This window comes from Xiphophorus couchianus, chromosome 6, assembly GCF_001444195.1.
Source record: "Xiphophorus couchianus chromosome 6, X_couchianus-1.0, whole genome shotgun sequence".
In the NCBI taxonomy this organism is placed as follows: Eukaryota; Metazoa; Chordata; class Actinopteri; order Cyprinodontiformes; family Poeciliidae; genus Xiphophorus; species Xiphophorus couchianus.
The window spans coordinates 10180978-10208288 of record NC_040233.1 but is presented as its reverse complement, the minus strand read 5'-3'; the positions used below and the strand labels follow the sequence as shown (position 1 = coordinate 10208288).

Genomic DNA, 27311 nt, shown 5'->3' with positions numbered 1-27311 from the left:
CATGTGGAACCAATGTTTGCTTTGGAAATCTCTCAACTGATATGTTGTATAATCGCCCCACCCAAGAAAAAGAACCAGTCAAAATCATCGATTTAAACCCCATATTAATGATATTCATCCCCATGATTGGTATAAAAGTCTGACAAGATCTGCGTGAGTCATGAAGGTTCACACTAAACCTGAACTGAACTGGCGACGCTGTAAACGTGTCGCAAACAAAAGGGCATTCTCACAGATCGAGGAAGCATTTCCGGGCAACATACATGTCTGAAAATGTTTCATTCATTAAGCAGTCTCTCACTCTGACCGACCCTCATCGGGGAATACATCCTCCATGACGGCTGAAGGTCAAACAGCACATTTCCGAGAGTGCACAAGTCATTTCCTCCACATTTTAATGACTAAATCAGCCAGAAACCATGTGGAAAGCTTGCAGCTTAATGGACAGAGGGGAGGGGGATTCAGAAAGCACAACTACAGGCTTTTATTTTAAAAAAAAAAAAAATTCACAAAACCATCAAAATGACATGTTTAGAGTTTAGAATGTTTTATTATAGTTTATTGTGATAGCATTTTCATTTTTTCTTTTTTTTAGGTTTTATTTTTTCCAAAGAACAAACACAGCAAATAACTTTGAGGGGAAGGAGGAAGAAGAGGTAAGACCGAGAGAGAGAGAGAGAGAGAGAAAGGAGGACCACATACATAAGATAGATCAATCCATAGATAGATAAGTAGGTGGGTAGATAGATACATCAGGTTTGGCTTGATCCTCCTCCTGTAACCACGGTGGGTTCACACGTACACTCACGCGCGCACACTACATGTCGGTTTACAAAGGATAATCAGCATCAGAATAAGATTAATAACCATTTGAATATACCAAAGAATTTCAAAAATAAACTAATATTAGAGAGGAGCACACTGCCAAGGAAAACGGACTCACTCGCACTGATGTGAAACCGAAAAGTTACACGGTTAGCTTGGAGAGAGAAGACAAAAAAAACAAAACAAAACAAAAAAACTACACAGCTCGGTTAGATAGACAGGAAAATATGTATACTTCATCTACGCATGCATACATATACTGTATGCAGCCTGTGTACATGTGTGCGCGCTTGGAGGGGATAAGAAAGGAAAGATTTGTTTCAAATGCCCCAATTCATACACACACACAAAAAAATTTAAAACCAGGCCTCTTTCTAGATCAATCTCCCAACGTGTGCGTCTATGCGCAGCGCCAGCTAACTCGTTAGTGGTGAAATGCCTTACTGCAGATAAAGGGTCGCTCATTTTCGCAGCTGTCCAGGTCTCTCGGGGGGGGGAAGGAGGAGGGAGTGTCGACGTTAAGGCAGACAGCTGATTTCAGGTCAGACTACGGAGGGGCAGAGGAGATGTCTTGCACCAGCCCACTTTAATATTGATAAAACACAAGTAAACACAATATTTTGGCATTAAAAGTAGGTACTGCACAGTCTGTGAAAGAAAAAAGTGCAAGAACGTAAAAAGGGGGGAATGGAGCATCAACGAGTGGCCGTAGAAGCAGAAAACGGGGCTGATTACATTTTCGATTTTAAAGCATGAAAAAAACAAAACAAAACAAAAAAAAACACTGCAGCAGTCATCGATCAAGCTCTAAGCAGCACACGTTACACATCTGGCAGCTAATTCAGGGTGGAAATCTTAGCTCGCTTATAAGGGAGATGCTCTTGACATTTTCAGACCGAGTCAAAGTCCCCCCACGAGGGACTCAGAATACCTTTGCTTGGTCCTGTTAACAGCCTGTTATCATTCATACTTGTCATTTAAAAAGAAAGGGCACTTCCAACCCTAATGCACCAGGGCGGCTGAGCTCCTTTGGGTTTAAATGAGAATAGTTTGAAATGGTAAAAAGCTGTTTTGAAGGCCCTGAGAAGCGTCTTTCCACGATCCTGGCTAAGACTTTTAACTAGACCACAACAACATGCCACGCTTCATCTGCAACAGCCAACTCAGCTACAGAAACCTAAAGAGCCATATATACACAGAAATGCGCCCGATAAATACATATAAAAAAAAAAGTCTATTTATTTTTCCATTCGTTTTTCTTTTTTGTCTCGACTTCATAATGGCATCCATCGCTCGACTACCCTTAACGTTTGTTTCCTTTTTTAAACTTTCCCGCTCGACTCTTCTGCTGTTCCAAAAGGATCGATGTTCGCACTCAACAGTTTGGTCTATTATTCTCTACCCAGGCGTTTTAAAACACTTTTTCAACAAGTTTTTTTTTTAGTGTTTATGAAATACAAAAAAAAAAAAAGAAAAACCATGTGTGAGCTGACAAAGAGGACACAAAGACTGCAGGACTACAAAGTAACATGACAAAGATAATGAGGGGAAAGCATGGACAAAAATGACATGATTTGCATCTTTCTTTTTCTCTCTTTTTTTTATACAAATAATACAGAGCGACTTGAACGCCTCCCACACATCACAAACTAACATCCTGGAATATTTGTGCTGTCCCTACACTCACAGGCACAGCATGAAATCTGACTCAGCATGCAGAAACATGTCCTGCCATCATGTCTTGCCTTTAAAAATGCTTAAGGTTGTCTATATAGACACAACATGGTGCCTGTTTTTTTTTTTTGCTTTTCTTTTTCCTGACTGCTCAGTTCTAACAAGGTCAGCTCACCGCAGCCAATGGCAGCTCTTCGTCAGTTTCAGTTTCAATATACCAACATCCACGTGAATCGAGAGGAAATGTATGAATTAAATGGCTGCCTTAGGTTTGTGTTTTTACTCGAATGCTTAAAATCGTTTGTATCCATCCAAAATAAAGTAGAAAACGTCTGAAATAAATGTGTAAATCTGCAGGTGAAGCCGACTCTGTCTTCATACAAGGATGCTTAAGACACTCAGGATGCACACATGGATGGATGAAGCGGTAGAGAGAGAGAAGTTAAACTGTTAGTGGGCCTGGACAGTTCTGTAGAAACGCGACGGAGGGTTGGAGAGGGCGAGGAGGAGGAGGAGGAAGAAGAAGGGCTAGGGCTGGAGGAGGCGGTGTGTTGTGGGACTTCAGCAGCAGCCGCCTCCGGCATGTTGGCCTCCCTGGCTAGTGGACAGTGGGGAGTTGGTGGTGGGATGCTGGGGTCCGATCTTAATACCATTAGCCTGTGTGGAGAGAAAAACATAGGGGGAAAATAAAAAATTAAAACTTGTATAAACAGTTCCTTGATAAAATAAGGAAGTGAGGAATATTTGTGACGTAGAAGACATTTTCTCAATCTGATTTGAGGTGGAACTTTGATGGAAAAAAAAAAGTAATTTGAAGAAATAAATATGCTTTAAAACTTTCATGTAAGCTTATTAAGCCGTTTCCCACTGAAGGTTGAACCTCCCACCAGAGCTCAAGTCTTCTGCAGCCTCTGCCATGTTTTCTTCGAGCGCTGTTCTGTATTCAGCTCCATTCATGTTCCCATTAACTTTGACCAGATTCCCTTTCCAAGCTGAAGGAAAGGATCCCTACATAACATTTCACAATGACTGCTGTATTACCTTTCTTTTATGCAAATTACTTTCTGTCAAATCTCGAAAGTAAAAAAAAACACAAGTAGTGGTTCAATAATAAAACAGTACAGGTATTTTTTAAAACAATACAGGATGTGAAACCAATAACTAAAAATGTAGCGGTTTAATACGAATGGACTGGCTCTAAATAGAAATCCAGATGGATCTTGTTCTACTCATCTGAGTGTCAAATAATCTGGACAAGTTTAAATTAGCTGCAGGTTATCTTAAACCTGGGTGAAAAGGAAGATTGGCAACTTTAGGTCAAGCACGCGTCAAATTCAACCTTTTCTCACTAATTCAACGATGTGTGTTAATCTATGGTCGATGGGATTCGAGCGTCTTGAAAATGGTGCAGAATCAGATTGAGTCACCCACATTTATTTATTCAAAAACACACCCATACAGCACATTAAGGCTCAAACAATTAATAGTATTAATTGTGATTAATTAATTATTGAAATAATAGTCAACTAATTTAGGAATCGACTCATCATTAACTGGAAGATATACATGAAAAAGCTCATTTGGTGGAAAAAAGAAACCAGTAATCAAGACAAAACTGTAGAAAATATTTACATATAAAAATATACATTTTGCACTTTTGTCTAAATGTTTTAGCCAAACTCCTGAAGTGGTGTAGATTTAGCTCAGTAGTAAAGGAATGACATTGTATAGCAGTTTAAGCAATAAAACGTTAATTTTTTTAATTAGAAAAGGAATTGATTTGTTTATTTGCTTCTTTTAATGTATTTCTAATATTGCATAAAAAAGGCTCAAGCTGTTAATTGAAAATTTTTTAGAAAGTGCCATTTTTTTAAATCCGATTAATAAATTACTAAAATAATTGTAAGTCTTACGAGGCACACAGAGTTAAGTTAAATAGTTCCAGAAACACTAGATTTCAAATAAAGTTTAGTCTTATTTGGGCAGAAGCTGAGCTTATATAAGAGCTCCCATTGCATTTACTCTCTACCATTTCATAACTTCACTGGCAACTTAGAAAAAAATAAGAAAGAAAAAAGAAGCAATCTCACAATGCGTTAACCATGACGAGGGAATATGCTAATTGAAAGCACAGACATAAACGTGCAATCACATTCACCAACTAAAATCGAAAGACGTTTGAATAACCGCTTGATATGGCTTTCAAGGTGAGATTAACGGCACACAGGGCCTGCGGGGCTTTCTATTAGATCACATCATAGAGGGAGCAACAGGTGCTGCTGCGCTGCACAAAGGCAGAGGAAACACCAGCAGCAGCACTCAAGGACAACAGGATAAAAAAGAACAGCACAAATAAAAGAGGAGTAACTGAGAAGGAGGCAGGCAGGTGGGTGGTAGGGAGACACTTTCATCTCTCTGAGCTGTAGTGCTCACTTTCCCTCTGCGTTTCATCAGCTCTCTCTCTCTCTCCCCCTGTGTGGCTGTAGCCTCGCTTGCTCTCTCCGTCTGTATATATTTATCTCTCCCTCCCAGTGCAACTCTCCTCCTACACTCGGTAGCAGTGGAGCCTCTGGGAAACACTGTATGCCTTTAAATCACATTTATTGAGCTAAGGCCATGTGTGTGTTTTCTCGTAGCGGCTGCCAACATTTCTGGTGGGGCTTCCCTTTCTCTCTCTCGGAGCTCAGTCAGCTGATGTGGTTTGGCCGGCCGGCCTCCGTCTGACTGTTACTAATAACAAAAACACCGAGTGGCTCACCCCAGCACTCTCTGCCCAACACCTGCATTCGCTGGCTGAGGGGCCGAATACAGTCCGAGACACATGTGGAAGCAGTCAATACATTCACACGGGTCTATTTATTACCAACGATAGCTAGCATGTGTTGGCTGTTGCAGACTGGAAGGCCTAAAGACAGTAGTTTTCAAAGCTGTAAAATGGGTGTACCACAAGGTTCCAATTTGGGGCCACTGATGTTGCATTGGTATATCAACGATCTGCCTAAAAGCTGTACAGACGTTCAGTGTCAAATCTATGCAGATGACGCTGTCGTAACATAAATCATGTGATTGTAAAGACTCAGCAAGACAGCAGGTGGTGGAGCTCTAGAAGAGGTCAAAGATGGGAGTGATTATAAGATTTTTATAGTCTAAAGCTCACCTCTGGTAAAAAAAAAAAAGAGAGGCTTGGATGCTAAAGCTTAAGCTTAGGGGTGGCAATCAATATTATAATCTGAATATTCAATACAATTTTATGTTTTGTTTTATTTCTAGCCTGATGCTGTGGAGTTGTTGAAGTTTAAGGATTACGATCCAGAGCTACCACAAAGTGTCTCACAATCAAACATGTAGTCAGTGTTTGTACTACAGTTATTGATCAGAGTAAATAAAAAAGTACATGACTTCAAATTTTTAGTTGCTGTTTGAGATTCCCAACGTAACATTAAAGCTCATAAGAAAAACCATAAACTACGAAAACCTCTAGAGGTTTTGGAGAGGCAGCCAATGGAAACATTGTGAAATCGAGAAAAAGAAAAAGGTATGACATTTTGAGGTTTGTTGTTTGATTTCTACAATAAATTCCAGAAGTAGTTGGAAAATTATTTTCAAACCGACCAGTGACCATAACAATGGAGATTGTAATGCAAAAATATCTGTTATTTAACTTTTTGCATTTAGAAAGAGATAATAGATTTAGATTAATTCAGCACCAGTAGTGAAAAAAATGAAGATTACAGACAATTTTCAGCAGCTAAATCTCTATTGTGGCAATTCCTTTAGTGAAAAAAAAAGGCTCTTTCAGAGCATTGTTTGGCATTTGACCGGCCCTTAATCATCCTCACTATAAGAACCCTAAGTGAAGTCTAAACTCAGATATAAAGTTGACCAGAAATCAAAAGAGTAGTGAAAGGGGCCTTCTCTCTATTTTTAAATGAGTATTTATGACTCATATAATTTTTTTTACACAAAATTATGCAGACATGGAAAATGATTCCATCATTTTTTAGACATAGGAACCGGGTTTTAAGTTCTCTCTCTACAATCAAGTAAAGTCTGTATTTACGTTCTGGGTCCATATGCGCACGAGCGCCATCATGACTTATGTAACCAGATAACATAGGGACAGAAACTATACTGTGTACTTAACAGGTTGCAGAGATTGCCATCTTGATGACTAATTATCAAACCAAGAGTGTAACCACTTATGTGAAAATTTTAATAAATCATGCAGTGATTCAAAAAGGACTGAAGGGAGTATGGCGGTGAATTCTTTCCTTCTTTATAAATACCTGACAACAACCAGAAAAGATTTAAGGCAACGGCGATGAAAGAAGTGGCGCGACGTGAGTCAGTCGTCCACTCTTTGCTGAAGGGGTGTGCAAAAGCAGAGACAGTACGGGTAGCATGCAACAATGCTTTACAGTGATGTAACATAAGGGGAAAAGGCCGGGTCTATACATTAGCGCTTTTAGGAAGTTCTGTTTTAGAAACAACCGCAGATGTTCTGCTTTTAACGCCGACGTCTACAAAAGGCTGTAAGCAGACATCTTTAATGCCTGAAAACTGAAAACAACATAACGATAACAGGCCACGGCTGAAAGAATGGAAAGAATGAGGAAGTGGGGAGATTAGGCTTAGCAGCAAAGCACATATATATATGTATATGTGTGCGTGTGTGTTCCTGAACAACTGCTTTCTCACAGTCAAAAGACGAATTAAAAAAAATTAACTGCGCTCTCAGTTGAGGTGAGAGTGGGTTGTCTATATGACCTCCTTTCTGATCAAGGGGTCCTGCTATCGTCAGCACTTTCGTTCCATAGTGGGGCATTAATTATTGGATGTAAGCAGACGCAAGTCGGACATATATTGCACACCCTTAATTTGTCCAACTCGCAGTTTGCTCTTGGTCCGACCATCTTCATGTGGAAGTAATCGGATTAACATTTCAGCTCAATGACTGGCTGCACAACTAAACTTTTCTGCTTCCTTTGCTGTTCCATAGATAGAAATTTGGCTGACAGTGACTGGGCTGACAGGCAGCTTACAGGCTGACTGGCTGAGTGAGTGTTTGTTTTCTTGCTGAATGACCGAGACCTTGTGGGACGTGAGGAATTTATGAGCTGGCAATATGCCAAGAGAGCGAAAAAGAGAGAGAAAAAGGAAGAGAGAGGGAGAGACTAAGGAGTGAAGAGTGGAAGTGGAAAATAGAGCAGAGGAAAGGAGGAACACAGGGAGTTTTGCTTGGCTGGAGTCAAAGGAAGGAGAGGGTTTTCTTCCCCCCCTTTCCACCTCTTTTGTTTTTTTTTTTGGAGGCTAGAGGGAGCGTGGCAAACCACACACACAGCTGGAAATCCACGCTCAAGCGAAAAAGGGAACAGAACAAAGACTGGAAAAGAGAGGAAGAAAGGCCCTGAAAAAAAGAGGACAAGAACCCAGAAGCTTAAAAAAAAGACAGAAAAACAGAGGGGTTTTAGTGTGCTTTACCTCGTTGTTGATATCAAACACGCCCTCCTGGATCTTCTCATAGATCTCCTTGGCTGTGTTGATGAAAGCCTGAGACGGAGACAGGAAGCGAGACAGATGAAGCGGAGAGATTTGATTCATATTTGCGCGTAGAAATAAGCCCGCACAGCTCTTTGGGAATTTTCTTTTTAAACATGGTTGCCTTACAAAATTATTTGGTGGGCGTTTCAGTATCTGGCAAGGGTGTTAATTTCACCACTCTTGACTTCTGATTTCTACCAGGCTTCCAATAGCCTTGTTAGAAATCTCCTTATTGACTCCCAAAACTGTTTTTTTTTTTTTTTACAGTAAAACCACCCTTTTACAACGGAATGTGTAAACTGCTTTGCTGAACATTTCATCCGGGTGTGGCAACTGTCCGTAAAGTAATGCAGACTTCCTGGTTAGCTGCGGAACATTCAAGAGCTCTGCATGTGGAAAAACACACCCTGCAGACAATAATAAACCCCAACCGGTGTTGTGAGAGCACATGCATGTGTTGTTGATGTTTGTGCATGTGCGTGCGTGTGTGTGTGTGTGTGCTCTGAGCCTTTTCATTTGCACTCATCAGATTACAGAAAACTTTTTGTAAGGCCACAAAATGACTGGCATTGTTTTCCCCAGATAATAACTTCAAAAACGAGAAGAGTGGGAAAACGTTTTGGATAAAACAACAACAACAAAAAAACTGAAATCCCGCAGCCTTCTAAAATCCAGTAAAATGTAGTCTTAAGAAACTCAAATGGGAAAAATGTGATTTTAATAAAGGACAGATTCACAACTTTTCTAGCACCTATTCAAAAAAGAGATAAAACAATCGTGGTGAGTGTGCAGTGAAACAACAAATGGTTCTGCTAGCTTCGTAAGAAGACCGAAGGTAAGTAGAAACAGATGCTGGTCATTTCCCACTTCCGCTGTTTTGTAGCCTTCTAGCTCTGGTCAATTCCAGGTAAACAGCCCCAGTCACCGGACATTTTCTACTGATCCTGCCTCAATCTGTGTTCCCCTTGGAGATGTGCTGCACCCCGTTATACAATTAAAATGTTAAACTAACCTTTAATTGGTTGATAGCCTGCCGTAAAAAAGAAAATTTAGTTTTACGAATCCGATAAGTGTCATTTACAAGTGGGGTGTCACTCTGAGGTTTTTGGTTTGAACAGGGGTCATAATCTATCGTGTGTCATAATCACAAATAGAGTAAAAAATTACTATTTAGAATCACAAACCTAGAAAATAAATAATAATTAAAAAAAACATCTGTAAAGGTTTAAATACATGGAAACAGAAGAATTAGCAAAGGAGGCAAATTAATCTGGAGTCATAAAACACCAACAACTACTGCAATTACATCTAGTTGGTTTAATAGACTCCAATTAGTCCCCATTATTGAAATAGGCTAATTTGTCCTTAATGTGGATGCAAGTCTTTTACAAGGCATGCTAGAAAAGAATCTTGTTGAGCAAGTACACTACATTAAAAACAAAAACAAACAAACTTTAAAGTCTGCAAAACCAAGCAGATCATCAAGGAATTATTTTACTTCACCATCTTTGAAAGTCTTTTGGTGGCTCTGAGCATGAAGACACATGCTGTCATGTCTATAAAGTATGTCTGTAGCTTTATATGTGTCACCATTTTGCATAGTGTGGGTGTATTGGGACGAAAGGTTTTATCGTCTTTTACTGCGCCTGGAAGGATAATGGTACTTTTTCCTAAGGCATCAGTGTCTCCTCCTATGTTTTTACTTTCCATACTTAACCATGACAACCTGAGGAGGAAGGCTGTGCCTCCATGTGGTCAAATGATTAGCTGGATTATTCAAAACGCAGGTTGGACTGATGTCAGCTATAGCCACTTCAAGCACACAGCATGCAGAGGTGAGTAAATCTTCATGAGTATAGACAGAGAATATGAATAGTATGGCAGGAGATTACATAATGCTAGTATTAATAATAATTACCAGTTGAGGCAATTTCATAGCAGTGGTAGATGTGTGCGGTTTACATGCAGAGTTGTCAAGGAATAATTGTATATGTCCCACAAATATGTAGCAGTGAACAGATTAGCTTTGGAGATATGTATTAAAAGATACAAATCTTTCATATGTCAAATCTAGCTGGACTTCTGCCAAGAATAAACAGTTACGTTGTGTAAAATGTGTTCTCACAGGAGACAGAATACAGCTAATCAGAAGACAGGGACTTTTTAAACACTTGTCTGTTTTGTCTTCTGCTTATAAAGGATGTTTGTTCAGATTTTACCAGCACAAGACATCAATTCAGTTTTAAAGTATAGCATTTCTTAACGGATGCTATTCAAGCGCCTCCAACGTTCTTAGAAGTGTAGGTATTATGAAGGAGGATCTTGTTAGAGAATACAGTCGGACGTTTGTGTAGATCAGGAGTAAAATTCAAGCATGGATTAGCACAGAATCCATCTTTCTTCTCCACACACACACCCACACACGCCGTTACAAACAATTCAGAGGATCAAAGTTGATTCAATAAAGTGGAATTAAAGATCCCAGAGCGACTGCCCTATGACTACAGGTATCGATGCTTCTGTCTCCAGGGGAAGTATCTTATGAGTTACGATTGGGGGATTTCAACTGGAGAGCAATAACTGGGATAAACTATCTGAGCGACTTCAGCTGCTATTCCACACTATGAGGCTTGCAGACTGTTTCACTCAGCACATATGTAACATGCAAAAAAAAAACTGTGCTGAGAAACAAAAAATGTGTTCTGAATTCCTCTCTGGCACCTGTCAAAAATAGACTGAGCCCAAGGGTGCTCTCTATACTCTATGATGTCCTGCTCCCTCCTGCACTCCTTCCTTCTCTCCTCACATCACTACACCTCTTGTTCCTTCATATCTCTCTATTGGGGAATGATGACGAGGTGAGACGAGGGTTAAACTAAGAACTAATAAGAAAATACTCTACAGAAGAAATAACGGGAAAGCACAGGAGAAGAGAGAAATGAAGAGCAAGAGGGGAAGTGAGCAGTGGTTGGTGAGAGGATCTTTATGAAGGATTTAGGAGAGGGCAGAGAGATGAGACGATGAAAGCATGCTAGCAGGATCTCTCTGTCTGTCTCTAAAGACCCCAGTGTCCACCCACAGACCCTGACGACAAACTCTGCACACTGATTGGCTGCTGGGTGTCGCTGAGGAAAGGTGGGGTGGAAGTTATGAATATGTATGAACTTTAACTGGTTGATATACTGCTGGAAAATAGGAGGAGAGATGATGGGGGAAGGAAGGAAGAAGAAAGAAATGAATGGAAGAGGGCAGGAAGACATAAATGAGGAAAGGACGGAAGCCGCGCCGGAGGAGGGGTGGAGACAGGAGAGGGGGATGGCAAAAAAAAAAAAAAAAAGCGATGACGAGTGTGAAGGGGGAGGTGAAGTATGAGAGGTAAAGAGCAAATGATGGACGTCGAGGGATGAGAAGGGATGGAGCGAGGAGAGATGAAGGGAAGGGAGGAGAGGAGAGGCATCAGGAGGATTCAGAGGACACTAATGAGACAAATTAATCATACCACACACACACACTTATACCCCTCCCCCCAAATCTTAACCCCAGAAGAGCGCAGCTCAACAGCGTTGTGGGTGTGAGCGTTTGTATGATATAGACTGGTCAAGAGAAGGTTGGAGAGGGACGAGGTTAAAAAATCTAAAAACACAGAGAAAGAGTGTGTGTGTGTGCGGGTGTGTGTGTGATGTGCCTCTGGGTGGCATGCTGTGCTGTGTAGGATGGGATTAGTTATGTGACTGGATAAGTGAGAAGGGGGTCCCAGAGGAGCAGGCCTCGCATTCACTGCAACAACACTAGGGGTGTGTCTGTATGCAGGGCGGAGCCATGCATTCAGCGTGCTAACTGCAGTTCAAAACGTTAACGTGATCCATGCAGGGTTAGGCTCCATCTCTGTCACCCACCCTGCTGCAGCTCTAAAACATGGACATCGACTAAATGTGCAACGATCAAATGACAGGTTAACCCTAAAAAGGACAGGACATTAAATGCAATGAATCATCGCATCTAAAACTTTTTTTTAATCACACTTATTTGAGGTAGCGATGCACCAATCAATCAGCCAGAGATATGATCTGCCAATTTCACCTTGATCAGTGGTTGGGAGATCAAAATCTTTTCCCCCCCTGTTTATTAAACACAGGGAAACTAATAGCGACTTCTATTTTTGTCTATAACTCAGTCAAAATACTGTACTTTGGTACACTTTACAGTGTAGTACAAATTGGAGATGGAGATGTGGTATGCTTTAATACATAAATAGGGATAAATGATCATCAAAATCCAAATTGGAATCTGAAAATAAAGTATCTGAGTCCATAATCAAAACCTGTATATTAAAATGATTTTGACGAGTTATTATTTGCTCCAAATTGTTTTTATAGTTCAGTGGAGAGAAGATGTTTTCATCCAGTTGGTTAAAGGAGCATTTAGGGATTTCTGATTTGCCTTATTTCGGTGACCTGGTCGTACATTTACGTATGAGAAGCACAACCACAGGGCACAGTCAAAACAGCCTACGTCCGGGACCATGCTACTTTTTTCAAATATGGTCTCAAACGTCCTGTTAAGCATCTTAAAATGAGAATATATGCCAAAACTAAAACAATGGGTAATTTGATTCGATTAGATGTCTCAGAAAACATAGCCTTTAATGTGCCAATACCCAGTAGTTAATGTCTCGCCAACAATTTTCCATCCCCAACCAAAAGAACCACAAGAGGGTTTGATGACTGCCTGATTTAAAATATAAAAAAAAATCTGAGCCATTTTTACAGATTTACTCCAAGTCTTCAGAGAAATCCTTCAATAAGTGCTCTCTGCTGCAGACAAACAGAGCTCTAATTCCAGCTACAGATGTCAACAGGCAGCACCAACAACTGTGAAAGAACAGATAATGGCTGTGAAATTGTGGTGTGGCCTGAGATTTATTTGTCTGCAGGGAAAAGGGCTGTTTGGCATTAGCGTTGACCTGTATGGAGCGGCATATATTTCATGATGACAGGTGGTGTTTAAAGCCGTTCCGAACTCAGGTTCAGGTAAGCTGGTAACCTTAATCCAGTCATTACAGCGGCCATCATCAATTGCTAGTGAGCGTGTGTAATTACCTCCTCTACATTAGAGGCAGTCTTGGCTGAGGTCTCCATAAATATGAGGCCGTGTTCTCTGGCGAAAGATTCACCTTCCTCTTTTTTCACCTCTCTCCTCGACTCAAGATCGCTGAAAAAACAAACAACGATTTCAGGTAAAATCATCCTAAAATATCAAAAACATCTTTTTAGCTCTATTTACATCTAAAATGTCTACAATGAACAAATTACTCAATCGCCTAGAAGTTCTCAAAATTTTGTCACGCTGCAACCACAAGGAGCGCAATTTACTTACAAAGCAGTGCATGTTGTGAAGTGGATGGCAAATGAGATTTTTTTTTGTTTTATGAATAAAAATCTTAAAGGTGTGGTGTGCATTTGTATTTATCTGCTCTAAGAAAAATCTGGACATTTCTTTACAATAAAGTGGTGCTGATAAAGTGCTCCCAGACTTTTGATTTAAAACAACTTTCTTACAGTTGTGTGCTTTGTTTTTAGCTGACTGATATCGCTATGTAAGTTTAATGATGAAAATAATCTATATTTTCCACTTAGAGCATCATGAAACCTCCAGAAAAGTCAGCAACTGCCATTATTACCAGCTTATGTCTCGAGCAAAAGTGAAATTTCACATTCAAATTTGCCTGGCAGCTCGCTTGATTTTAACTTTACCTCACATGGTGTTAAATTACAAATACTTGCGTACAGAGAGAGAAAAACATATAGAAAAAATACAATTGAATGCCAAACTTTCTTACTGTGCACATTTTAGTCTAGACACACCTGTAAGAGGAGAGCACCAAAAGAATATGAAGGCATTCCTTTTCACAATAGAATATTTTCAAACATTGGTGATCGCTGCCACACATTGCTGATGGTCCAGCTTTAAGTAGGCCAGTATGTACCCTTCACTGTGGAAGAAAGGAATAACTCTACCTTTTGTTGCCAATGAGCATGATGACCATATTGGAGTTGGAATGTTGGCGGGCGTCCTCTAACCAGGTCGTCAAGTGGTTGAAGGTGTCCCTTCTGTTGAGCAAGCACAGATTTTTAGTTTTTCTCTGACTGCACTGTGAAACTGGAAACGTAACATACCGATAATTTGCTGTTATATATATATATATATATACACACACACATTCACACAGACCCCAATTTAAGAAGTGACAGATATCACTTTCTCTTGAAAACTGTTAGGTGATGTATCACTTCCTCTTTTATTGCTTGAAACATTTAAGAGAAAGAAAAGGCTCAGCTTGTCGTCTTCTGATGGTTTCAATAGAAACATTTAAACTGTCTTCTGTCTAATTTGAGATCGGGTTCCCCTGAGAAACTACTGCTTTGGTGTTTTTGATAGCAGGCATATGCAAACAGTTATGCAGGAAGTTTATTGCATTAGACCATTATTGCATTGCACCAGAACATGCATCAGCAGTTGTTCCTTCCTATTTGAAGGCTTTTACATGTTCTGCACGGTGCAAACAAAAAACAGGAAATTAAAGACAAGAGCTTGATGTGTAGCGAAGATTATTCAAGCATCACTTGAAAATTAAACGTTCTTTGAAAAATTCCTAAGAATGTGGATTTACCAGCGGATTCAGAGAACCAACCTGTTCTGGTGGCGTTAGACTGAACTGCAGATTGTCATCTAATGTTCCTCAGGGCTGCATTCTTTACCTTGTCCTTTTCATAAATAGGATGTCCAGGGGGCACAGTTTTAACGAGTGAAATTATGTTATTTCCTCCTTTTACTTTGCATATGATATTTAGCTACATGAATCTATAAAAAAAACTGATTATATGTTTTGGATTGATCTGGACTAAATTTAGACTGACCCGAACTATACCTGTATGCCTTGTGAAATGGCTTAAGATGGCATTTTTCAGGAATTGGGTAAACATAAAAAAAAAAAAAAAAGTTTAATTAAACTAAATAAAGATTATATCCAAGAAATAAAGTCCAGGTTGACTCTTAAATGAACCATTAATATTCCAAAGGAATATTAATTTCCTTTTCCCTTTCTAAGGAAAGGCAGAAAAAGGAGTAAAATTCTGTTTATTTATATTGAAAAAAACATTTCCATCATTTGCATTTAGAGTTTCAACTAAAATTTTATTTGAAACTCTAAATGCAAATGATGGAAATGTTTTTTCAATACATTTGAACAACAAATGAACAACAGGCCATCAAATTTATGTCCTCCATTATTAAAAAAGACAACATTTTTATCCAGCTTTAATCATGTTTTTCACTTCAAATGCAAAACTGGTTTATCTCAAACTAATGGCAAAAGCCCACGTTGCCGACAGGATAAAGTGGCAGCAAAAACAAGAGGTTAGGATCATAACATTGCTCAACAGAAAGTCGTATGACTCATTTCATGCATTTAGATAAGGTGCTGTAGATGTTCACTAAACATAAAGTTGAGCAGTAGCAGCCAGTTCAGACATGTTTGCAATAGCAGCAGGGTGGAGAGAACTCGATGGTATAACAAATTGAGTACAAGTAGAAGGTTGTACAAGAGAAAAAAAAAAGAAGAGATTTCAGGAAGGAAGAAAGGTGTCTGTGTTGCCACACTTGCAGTCAAGTTTTTTTTCTTTTACTACTGAGATGCAGACTAGTGTAAGCTTATCTGAACATGCATATCATTCCTTTTTCATGCATCACAGAAAAGGCTATTATTTAAAGCTGACTTTCAGTATATAGGTCTTGTGCTGAAAGATAGAAGAACAAGCCTTTTCAGTGTTCCTGAATGCATCCTAATTGTGCATGATTGGCTGGGTTACCTTGTGATGTCATAGACTAGCAGTGCTCCGGCTGCTCCTCTGTAGTAAGACCTGGTGATGGACCGGAACGACTCCTGACCGGCCTGCACACACATACAAACATGTTAGCTAAACAGATAGAAAATATGAAACGCTGAAAATATCCACATCTGCTTATGCTCTGCTTTGTTGTCTGGGCTGAAAACGCGTCTGATTAATCACATTTAACTTAATAGCGAAATTCATTTGGAACTCCCTGCGTAAAGTCCAGCTCCAGGTTTTCAGGCACTGAGGAAGACAGAGCGGAGCCTGTAACTGGATACAATGGAGATCTGTCTTTCACTCTCCATACACCCGTCACAGAGTCACTACTTTCTCTCTGCGAGCATGTAGGACCTTCCAGTTTCTCAATTTATGCTAAACAAAGGAGGTCACATAGCATAGGCTGCAGCGCTGAAGAGTTTCGGATCAGACGTGTAGCCATCATGTCATTCTTGACAGCCCATCCTGCTCAGAGTCACCTTGTACTTTCACTTCCTCTTCCATTATTCCCCCCTCATTGTTTCACCTTTCCTTTGTCTTCCTGCAGTCCCTCATCACTTCTATGAATCTTCCCTCTTTCCATCCCTCTTGTCATTATCCAGCATTCTTACTAGCTATCCACCCACCCCCCCATTCCAAAGTCTATTCATTCTTTGGCTCCGTTCAGTTGTACATTAACAATGTTGTCTGTGTTCGTCCGGGCCACGGAGGAAAACAAAACAGCACTCTATCCCAGCAGCTGCGAGTCCTGCTCTGCTCTGACCTCATCTGAAAAGCCAGACAGACACACAGGCAGCAACACCAAGTCAATGAATCATTCAGCAAGTCAGAGCACCAGGCAGCTAGTTTTGTCTCCCAGAAACAGAGGGAGGTTGAGGGGGGGAGGGATTTAGAGTCGGTCACCTAACCAGCTAGCAAGAAAGCAATGAAAATACTCGGCTTTCGAACAAAACGTCAAACTAGTTGGTTGATGAGGAGTCGATAAGTTAATCAGAGGGCAGTCGACCAGCCTGTGATGCCATTAGTGAATAAATGATAAATAAGAGTGTAAGAGACACACTGTGTGTGTCTGCCATCTGGCCAACAGGCCTTTGTGCAGAAACACACACACTTATTCATATGGCAAGTGCAGCCCACACAATGATCCAAATGGCTTCTGTGTTCGCATTCTGGTGACGGTGCATGATTGCAGAAGGCGAGCCTGGCCAGGTTTCAGTTCGGCTTTCACTGCTCCGTACCTGGACGGCCAGGTGAACAGCAGTCGTTGTCTAGCAAGAACCAAACGTGCAGGACTGAGACACCAGAGGAGCTGGGACAGATACATTGCAGGCCTTTTTGCTCTGGTCCCGTCACTGTTGATTTTTTTTTAAAAATGGAGTTCTAACTCCACCTGCTGGTCGACTGTTTTACTGCATGTAAAAAAGCACTTTCTTTTTACGACACTTTTCTTTGTATTTTTTATGATACACTGCCCCTACATGGCTTGGTTCAGAACAACTCAGGAAGCTTTAAAGAGGTGCTTACAGCATTCAGGAAGACATTAACCCCTTAGCTCCTTCACAGTTAACATTTTTCCCATGAATGGGTGAGGGGGTGACAACTAAAAGGGAAAATCACAGCAGCCCTTAGCACACACCGTTATCCTAAAGAGAAAAATCACAACAGCCCTTAGCACACACCGTTATCCTAAAGAGTAATATTAATATTCAGAATGGTGTTTTAAATCAGAACTATCCAACCCTTCTTCCTCTTATGTAAAAACATCAAATTAAAGAGCATTTTGTAGCTAAAAGCCTTAACTCGTACAATGTGTTAGCATGTTATGGCTTAACACCATATTCTGAATCTTATTTCTCTTCTATCTTGTAAATCTCGGGGAAAGCAGTTTGAGTCTTGAGTTATCAAGAGAAAATCAAGAAAAAATGTATAAACTGTCAAAAAGATTCAGAATGACCGCAGCATGTGTGACCACTGGACACATGAGCTTTCTGGAGGTTTTAGCTAGCAGGGCACAGTAACAAACACAGTAAATGGCAGGACTTTGTCATCTTTGAAAGTTGCCAACCAAAGTTATGTGGCTTTAAACTGGATTCAGGACCAACAACAAAACAGAAAGCGAAAACCACCAGCATTATACATTATATATTCAACCAAAAATATTAAAGCAACATTTTCTGAGGTCAGCTGGTGACTTGACTCTACTAAATTCCAAACAGGTCACTGCAACATGTGTGGAAAAAAGGCCCAAAGCTAAACAGTTTCAAAAGGTGTTTAAACTGAAGTCAGATGAAGCCCAGAGATGTAAGAAGCCATTTAAAATTGTATTGAAATTGTATTTGCTATGGTATGTCTGCAGTTGATTTGGACTTCAAGGTAGAGCTAAACCTTCAGTAGATTATAAACATTTTAATGGAGTTTAGCAAAGCTTCTCCATCTGGCCCTTTGTTTCACTCAGTCTCTTTCTATAAAGAGATATGCTGAAGGTGGAAATGTTGACAGTCTGCTGGAAATTGCAGAATTAAACTGTGAATCTAAATTTTATAGAAATACACATTACTATGGAGTTTTTCATAATGCTAGCTATGCTAACTGCTATTTACGATAATGGAGGAAGATACAAAAAACAATTTACAAAGAAACTCATAGCTTCAGAGCCAGACAATGTCACCTAGACGTAACTATACTACATACAATTCCTTACTGTTCAAAAGTTATAAAATATATATTTATCTATAAATAGAAGCCTGAAGGAAGACGTTACTGTCATATTTAACACCTAATTTAAGAGATTTTTAAAGCAGCCTTGCAGCATATTATTATATCTAAATAAAGGCTTTAAAGCAGCCTTTATGTGAAGCAACAGTAAGAGGAAATGGAACCGCAGTCAATAGATTATTTACCGTATCCCAGATTTGCAATTTGATCTGTTTGCCATCTATAGTGATCATCCTTGCGCCGAACTCCACACCTAAACGGATAAAAACACAGAGGAATAAGAACTGAGCACGCTTTGATAAAGACTTGTTTAAAACCTTCTGATTAATTAATCAACTGCATGCATTTATAAATTATTTAAAAGGTTTATACATGATCAACACAGAAAGACTAAAAAGAGAGTTATCATATGGAACAAACGGAGAAGACAGAAAAAAACAAATTCTGACACAAAGAACTCTAAAAAAAAATTTTTTTCTGCATGTATATCTGATATCTAAATACTTTTCTTCAGATGCCAGACAAAGTAAAGCCTCTTTATTCAGAATGGTTTGATCGGCTTTCATTCAAACGTTGTCCTTTTAATGCCACGCCCAATTCATGCTAAATAAATAAATAGTGGGACCGACCCAGCTCTGGACTGATCATACGAAAATCTATTTGCATTGGAGGGGCAGACTCTTTATGAAAAATGAGCCGTGGTTCCCGGGCTTACGTGTCAAAGGTGTGGTGCTTCTGAGACGCACAATGTGAAGCACTGAAGCATGCTTTATAATGCAGATACAACTGGGATCAGCAATGAGTTGACAAGAAATAGGTTTCATCAACAATTTCTCAAACAGATATGCATACAGATGTTTTCAAAGTAGGAAATTCTCTAAAGACTATTTGCTTAATAACACAGGTACAAATCAAATAAGTTGTTTGAGTTTTAAATTTAATATTCAAAATTATGTTTGGGATCTTAGAATTTTAAATGTAAATATTAAATTTGAAAAAGTAATTGTAAGTTTTACAGTGTGAAGGATAAATAATAATTTTTTTTTAGTGTAGTACAAAATGTTATTTCTGGCAAAGTGCCTGTGTTTGTGTGTGTAATTAGTGTTTAATTAGTGTTTAATATTTCATCACAAGACTTAAATGGATATACTCATGTCTTTTCTTACCAATGGTGAGGTCGTGAACCGGCTGAAACCGCTTGTCTGTGAACTGTAGTAATAGACATGACTTTCCCACACCTACCAAAAGAAAAAAGGGGAAAGACGTACATCAAAAGAAAGCATTTCAACAAGACTGAGCACATCAGTGTTTGTGGGTGACTTAAATATAGGCTTACAAATAAAATCCATGCATATTTAACATGAGAACAAAGTTCAGATGAACTCAGCAGGGAGGTTATGCAGCTCCCTGCTACTGTTAACTGTTTGTAAGTTGAGTGGTCAGCTGGTTACATCCTACATGTGATACCACTGTTTTTTCCCCTGGTTGAAAAGGCACTAATCAATCTGCAGTGATTAACACTTTGCTACTCATGATTTCAGCTCCGAATGTTGCTTAAATACTTGAAAGACAGAGTAAAAAAACTATCAATAAATGCCCATGTCAGGTCATTTATTCAATATGGTAAACTGCAGCGTTACAGATGTTAAACAGAAGTTGCAAACTAAGGTCTTTGAACACATTCTGATCCTGGTCAGTCGCTTTGACAGAAGACAGTATTTTTTTCTTATACAACATCCCAAACAACTAAAAAGTAGTTACTCTGAAGACATTTCCGTACACACAACATCTTGATAGCTGATATGCTGTGTGTAAGTTTAAAAGTTTATTTATTTCACATTTTCAACCCAAGTTTTAATAAAAAATTGTTATGTTTTGGCCTATATACCCATTCATAAAACATCAAGTTTACACAGTATCAATGCTGACACCCCTCGCGGGTAAGACAACAAACTGATGAACAGGTGGGCTGTTCAGAGTGGTGTAGCCTAGCATTTAAATAATAGAAAATTAAGTGGAAGGACAAAAATGAGGAGGAGAAGGAAAAAAAGGTAAAACAGATAATGAGAAATTTGAGAGTGAACCAAATTCCAAGTTCAGAAAGTGGACTTCAGTGTACTGAACTGAACTGACCCACTTTTGTTCTCACTTTTCTCACTAGTTGCATCACCATTTTTCCACCACTTTTCCCAAGGTATATACATCTTAGACACTATGATTCATGGATGGGCTCAAAAGAATAATAAAATCAATTCAACTGTGCAATTATACTATTAGCATACAGAAATTTAATACACAACTCCCAATATTCAAAATATCAGCATCTGAGAAAGGCTTACGAATGCTATATCGCATTTTGGGTTCACTGCTACAATTCAATATACTACACAGCTCTTCTAGAAAACAAGCACTATCTAAATTAAAAAGTGCCAAAGTGAAAAGACACCAAAAAAGGTGTGGATGAAGTGCTAATGAGATTGAAAAAGAGAGACACACAAGAAGGTGACAAAGCAACATGATGCACCTCCTCTGTGGTTTCCAAGGATCTACGCTGCCAGGCAGTGGCGTTGCTAGGCAGGGACAGGGTGATGACAACGAACGGACAGAAGGATCTAAATGAGGAGGCTTTGGTAAAAGTATAATAATCATACCATCATCAGCTCTATCACACTTATACGGGAGGTCTGTGGCTATTTGCACTCTCTTCTAGTAATGCTAGAATTATGGCAACAGAGAACTTTATTCTAAATTGTGCAACGTCTTACCATGTTGCCACCATCCACAATGCTTATGAAATTATCCCAGCGCCATTCAACTTTCCCTTTCTGGCCAGGCAGCAATAACTTTGATGCCTAGGCTACAGAAAGTAAGGGCAAACTGTCTACAGCAGCCTGCAATCAAAGCCTGTCAGGCTACAATGGTGAAAGTGGTCACAATCATAGTAGCAATTAGTGGGGAACTAGGTAATGTTGCTATAAAAGCACTTTCATCCGGTACCAAGCTGTGGTAATGACACCTCATCACAGCTTACCGTGAAGATACTTTTAACTGTACCCACACAAACAAGAAAAATCTGAGAAAATACAGACAAACAGGAGGGAGCACTTTGGAAATTATATGCTGGTTCTTTACTGTAGTCTTCTGAAGGAGGTTTTAGCTTAAAATAAGTACTATTACAACTGGACCTGTAGGAGGTATGTCAGGAGCAGGCGAGGGAGGATTTGTTTAACACACCCAATAAGAACGACAAGACATGGCCTGGTATCATGGTAGGCAAAGATTTTTTTTAAAACCGCCAGAATGTTCTTGTGGTTTTCAGGGAACATGTCCACAAAATGTCAGGAGAACACTTTGTGTGTTAAAGCAAGTTAGTCCACCAAAACAGCTGGGAAATCGTAGCTAAACAACTTCAAAAGCAAGATTTGTTCAAATCTGAGGATAAATAAAAGATCAATAGAAAGGACTGAGTTTGAAATAACTCTTCATGAGGAAATAATCTGCTGCAAGCGGGTAATTTTGAAAATGAGCCTGTTATTTTCTGATGCTAATCCAGCATTTCATTATTGTAGAAGAACTGACATCTGATCTGATTTTTTCCTTTTTCAAGTGGGGCTGATCAAAAGCAAAACTAATCTAAGGAGTTTTCAACATGGAGTTCACAATGTTTTGATTGGCTGTTCTTCCCATGAGCCCGCCCCCAGCTCCTGAAGAGAACAGGTTATTTCCTCTGGTCTAGGAGCAAACTGGTGGTGGGATAAGACTGGGGTTTTTTTAGTGTGTAGACTGGGGTTTTTTTAGTGCGTAGACCAAAGTTTGGGCAATGGAAACACAAAGAACTGTTTCTTAGTAAAGCGCTGGAACTGGAGTAGTGAAAAAGATCCTGAAGAGAATCTGGGGTTAAGAGTCTCCATCAACCTATGATAAAATATCACATAGCATGTATGTGGCAAACTGAAGTAAAGCACAAATTCATTCTTCACTCAGGGACACCGCTAATATGATTTTCCAGTTTCTGAAACGAACTGTAACTGTAGTCATAGCAACTAGTTCTTTATGACCAATATCCTTACAAGCTGTCCAAATGCATAGAGTAAAATTTAGACACGAGTGCTTTGTTTGTGGGTATTCACAAACTGAGACGTTTATGATGATACATTTATAACTTAAATAAAAGATGCCCCATTTAGAAGAAGTTACACTGCAGACACTAGAGTTTTCAGTTGAAATAAAATGCTTATATCCAGCAGGTGTAACATTTCAGTGCCATCCAATATGAATGTTAGAAGGCTAATTAGTGTTAAACACAAAGTTCAGCAGTGGCTGACTGATGTCATACACAAAAGGAAATGAAAGAAGCCGGGTGATTAATAGGAGTATTATTTGGGCGTATTTTAGATCAACTAACTGAGCTGCAGTCTGACAACAACAGGAGGAATTTTAAATTAATTTGGTCCCATTTACAGAATACACCATATTTGATGAGGTCCCACAGTTGACAGATAAAAACAACAAACTTTGGTTTCCTATTAAATGAAAAGGTGTATCAAAAGTGCATGCATTTACCTGGATGTGTCAGTTTTCAACCGACCTATGCGCCGCTGCTGCTCTGCTAAGTAACCTGAAGCTTAGCAAGGTCAGCAGACTGCATCCCAATCCCTGCTGAGGAGTCCAGCATGGTGTCAGTCCATATAACCCATCCTCAGTCTTGAGCATAAACCAAAGACGCCCTTCAACACCTTTGAAACACCAAATCTTTTCTTAAAACAAAACAACTCGGGAGATTTCCGGGGTCTGATTCTAGTTTTTAACGAGAGATTTATTCTCAACTGTTGTATTCTCAGATTAAATTATTCTAAATTCCTCCTGATTTACAGGCTGGCCCATTAGAGTCCGCAGTGCAAGTCAAATCACATGACAGCTGTGAACCACAGGGATGACTCGCTTAAAATTCCACTTCTTGAAAGTGAGCTACTTCCCTTTGGAAAATGACATCTTGCTAAACGGAGCTTAAAAATAGTCCTGTACAATATTAGAAGTCTCATAGGAATGTTTCCCCTGCTTAGATGTATCTCCTTCTAGTTTATACATTATTTAGTTTAGCTGATATTTTCTTATGAAAACAGTTTCAGCAAAAGATTGGCTATGAGTAGTTCTGCACATTCTTATCTAGGAAAGTAGAGTTATATTATAACAAAATAATCTTAGCCACATGTACAGTTAGGCTCAAAATCATTGTGGTTTAATGTAATCTTAATTTTACAAACTAAATGGCACGATTAGAGTCCCGAATTGAATTTGATGAGGAATCTGTGAAGAAAGGCAAAGATTAGGGTGATGGCAAGGAGAGTTTCCATTGTAAAAAATCTGGGGGTCATAACCAGAAATAAATCCGAAGGAAACCTGTAAAACAGTAAGAACGTACTAATTATCAAAATACTTAGTGAGTGAATGGTGGGGAATTTTTGTAAAGTCAAATTTAAAACATACAATGGTAGAAATTAAAGTGTTGGAGATGCATAAAAAAATCCTTGTGATCAGACGCCAGAGAAAGCGTGGGATTTCGAGTTTTCTCAGCATAGAATAATGTAGCACCATCCCTCCCCCACCTGTTGCTGCCCAATTCTGGTCCAAAGAAGCTGTTTTACGTTCCATTTATTATTTATTTGTTGTTGTTTCTTGGGGTGGGGGGGCGGGGGTATTTTTGGCTGCGTAAAGACCCCGACAGTCGGGATGTGGAAACTGAAGGATCTATAATTGTTACTGAAGTAAGGATCTTTATGCCAATAACATCTCTGGAAAGCCTGGCCTGAAAACCCACAGCCATCCCACTTGGAACAGAATGCCTGTTTTTTCTCTATAAGAGCTCAATCTATAATTATTTACTTCTGGATGTCCTCGTTGCTGCCTTATGTAACAGAGCAAAGTCTCTCGGCCACGCTGGATAGAGGCCTAACTTGTGTGTGATACACAAGGAACGGTATTTCTCCTCATGTAGCTTGTTTGATGTTAGCTACCAAACAAGAATGGCAAGGAGAAAAAATGTGCTATAAGTAAGTTTGCTAAATGCCTGTATGCACCAGAAACCCAGGGCAAAATGATGCTCCTTCCTGGCTGAGTGCTGATTAACAGATTTCACATTTTAGAAAAGGTCTGAGGAAGTTACTTCCTGTGTTTTAAAAAAAGAAGTCTGATTGGCAGTGAGTCTTGCTCATTCTCCTAACGACGGCTGCATATCAGAAATAACTGGATGAGTGAACTGATGGAATTTGGTCAGCATTTCTAACTGATCCTGTTGGACAACATATGACACACAGTCTGCCTCACTGATGTGAGGCCGGTTAAGGTGAGACTGTAAATGCCGAAGGAGTGACTGGAGACTTTAGTGACTTTCTGTATTTCAGTGATAATTTAAATTTAGCACATAAAGTGATTTTTTTCTCCATCAACTCCTGAAAAGAGCTCACAGACAGAAACACCCCACTCGCACACCTCTAATCTCTGTGGAGACGATGGGTAAAACAGAGAGTGTTAAGATGTGAATCTTAACTCATTTGTAAAATGGCAAGACAAAATCATGCAAAATATAAATATTACGATGTAAAACTAACTGCTACAGCTGAGTATATTTCTAGAGAAATCAAAATATTCGAGTTAGGAGATTAGATCACTTTTTAAGAATACACAAAGCCATTTGACCACTGGCATATGTATTAAACAGTCATTTGCAAATTTACAAGCAGGGCAGATATTTAAACTATTTAATCTGATAATATTAGCATGCCATATTTGTATTACTCCATAAAGAGCAAGATTTCAAAGAGTTTAACATTCAAAGAGTTTAGAGCCTTACCTTTTGTGGTTTTCTATACTTTTGAAGTCTATGTGTCCAAATTTAAAATAAAAGTGTTACTTGCAACTCTACTAATCAATGTTAAATGATTTCAGCTGTTGCAAGAATACTTTTTGTTCTTTTTCTTTTCTTTGACATGCAGCTCATATTATCCATTTTTGTTTTAGCTTTATCCGTTAACGTCATGACATTTTTAAACCAGGGCTATCGTACTGTGAGAATCTCACGGTAACCTATTTAGATATTCAACATTGTTTCGTGTTGGGATATGGTTTATTTTTTTAAATAAGTGTTTACTAATAAAACCAATAAAACACCACATGCGTGGGGCATAAAACTATTATTATTAGACAGTTCTGACTCTCTCAATCGCAGAAAACTATAATGGGCTGTTAGCTGGTTAAAAATGTAAACTTGGCTCTCAAGAAACGCTGTCAAAAAGAGTATACTGAACACTAAAAACAGAAAGAAAAAGAATTTGGGGCTTTTTTTATTTCGATAAATTGCTCTTTTCATAAAAGAAAACCTGTTTCTGGAGATAAAACTCAGCAGCGAAAATATATCTTGGTCTGACAAACACATAGTTAAGCTGGGACCTTGGCAACAACTCACTGAAGCATTTATTACTAGAAATGACAAGAGCCAGCACAGCACGATGCTGTTTTGCAATAATCTTCAAGTAAACATGGTGTCCATCACCAGTCATCTAACTGGATGAAATTACAGTAGGGCCCTTAACATGTTTATAACTTATTTCAGTGTTGTTAAATTTTATTACTTTAATTTGATGCTGCAGTGAAAAAGTACATGCTGAGCTGTCTAAAGTAAATCGTACTTTGAAGCTGCTATCAGACCAGTCAGTTTTCCCAACACCGTTTCATCTTTAAGGTGCTGCAACATTTAAAAATGCACTTGCGCAGCTAACTCAACAGCCCCCACCATTACTAAACAGATGATAGGATTGTCTTCATAATTACGGGGTAACCAATTAGGATGAAACACAACTTCAACAGCCTCGCAAAGCACAACCATCTCTTAATGAGAAAAGAGAAGCTAAAATCAAGAACATAAATGTGATCAAAAACTAGAAGTGTCTATACGCCATTTCAGTGGCTTTAGCTTTAGGCCTATGTGCCAATGCTAATTTTAACTGTTACCGGTGGTAAATATAGAACAAAAATATACACCACAGTTCTTTTCTCGTCTGTTTTGAGAAGCAATATGATGACAATTTGCTGTCGTGACAGCTGGTGCTGAACATTTACTAAAAGCTAAGCAGTTAGCGGGTATGCTAACACCCCCACCCTCGACGCAAACGGACAAAAGGCCAAACATCTGCCGGCGTGAACAACCACAACGGTACGGTGGTGACGGGGAAAGCATGTGTTCACTTATCTATCACTGTCAGTGTGTTTCTGATACGTTCTGGTATGTTAATAAGAGAGAATTAGAGCTGTCATCCCACCCCTTGGGTCTCTGCTTTTACCACGTCATTGGACTATCCAACACTGCGGAAACACATCGCTAACTGGTAGCTAGGTGCTAACTGAGTGCTAACTGCAGCTTACCCGTGTCCCCGATGATGATGTATTTGAAGAGATACGCATACGCCATTGCCCCTGGTTGTGGCAGTCAGTTGTCTGAACCGTTACACCTTCGTGAAACCGAGCGAGAGCCGTGAGAAAAGAGAGGCTGATAGCTTGTTAGCCTGTTTTTTTTTTTCTGTATCGGTGCTCAGGAAGGAACAATAAACAGCCAGAGCCTCGGCTCAACGTCACACGGTCCGCCCTCGCCACGCTACAAAATGATATGTTCAT

The 27311-nt window shown here is 39.3% G+C and overlaps 1 protein-coding gene across 1 annotated transcript; it reads right to left on the bottom strand.

Annotated features, from left to right (window-relative positions):
- Positions 1-523: 523 nt before the first annotated feature.
- On the bottom strand, positions 524-27311 carry rab2a (RAB2A, member RAS oncogene family). The gene is made up of 8 exons (XM_028020639.1): positions 27063-27311; positions 19811-19882; positions 18830-18897; positions 15909-15991; positions 14058-14150; positions 13140-13251; positions 7981-8049; positions 524-3156 (listed from the first exon to the last, which is right to left on the bottom strand). Exons 1-8 carry the CDS (start codon positions 27106-27108, stop codon positions 3061-3063), a joined length of 639 nt encoding a protein of 212 aa, XP_027876440.1. The 5' UTR covers positions 27109-27311; the 3' UTR covers positions 524-3060.

What these genes read in the sequence shown, in the direction of transcription:
- rab2a (XM_028020639.1), bottom strand. Translation starts at nt 27,108, where the DNA reads ATGGCGTATGCGTATCTCTTCAAATACATCATCATCGGGGACACGG. An exon ending in AATTGCAAATCTGGGATACG is followed by an intron (nt 15,992 to 18,829) that starts GTAAATAATCTA and finishes ATGTGTGTGCAG; the next exon opens with GCCGGTCAGGAGTCGTTCCG. An exon ending in CTAGTCTATGACATCACAAG is followed by an intron (nt 14,151 to 15,908) that starts GTAACCCAGCCA and finishes CTTGCTCAACAG; the next exon opens with AAGGGACACCTTCAACCACT.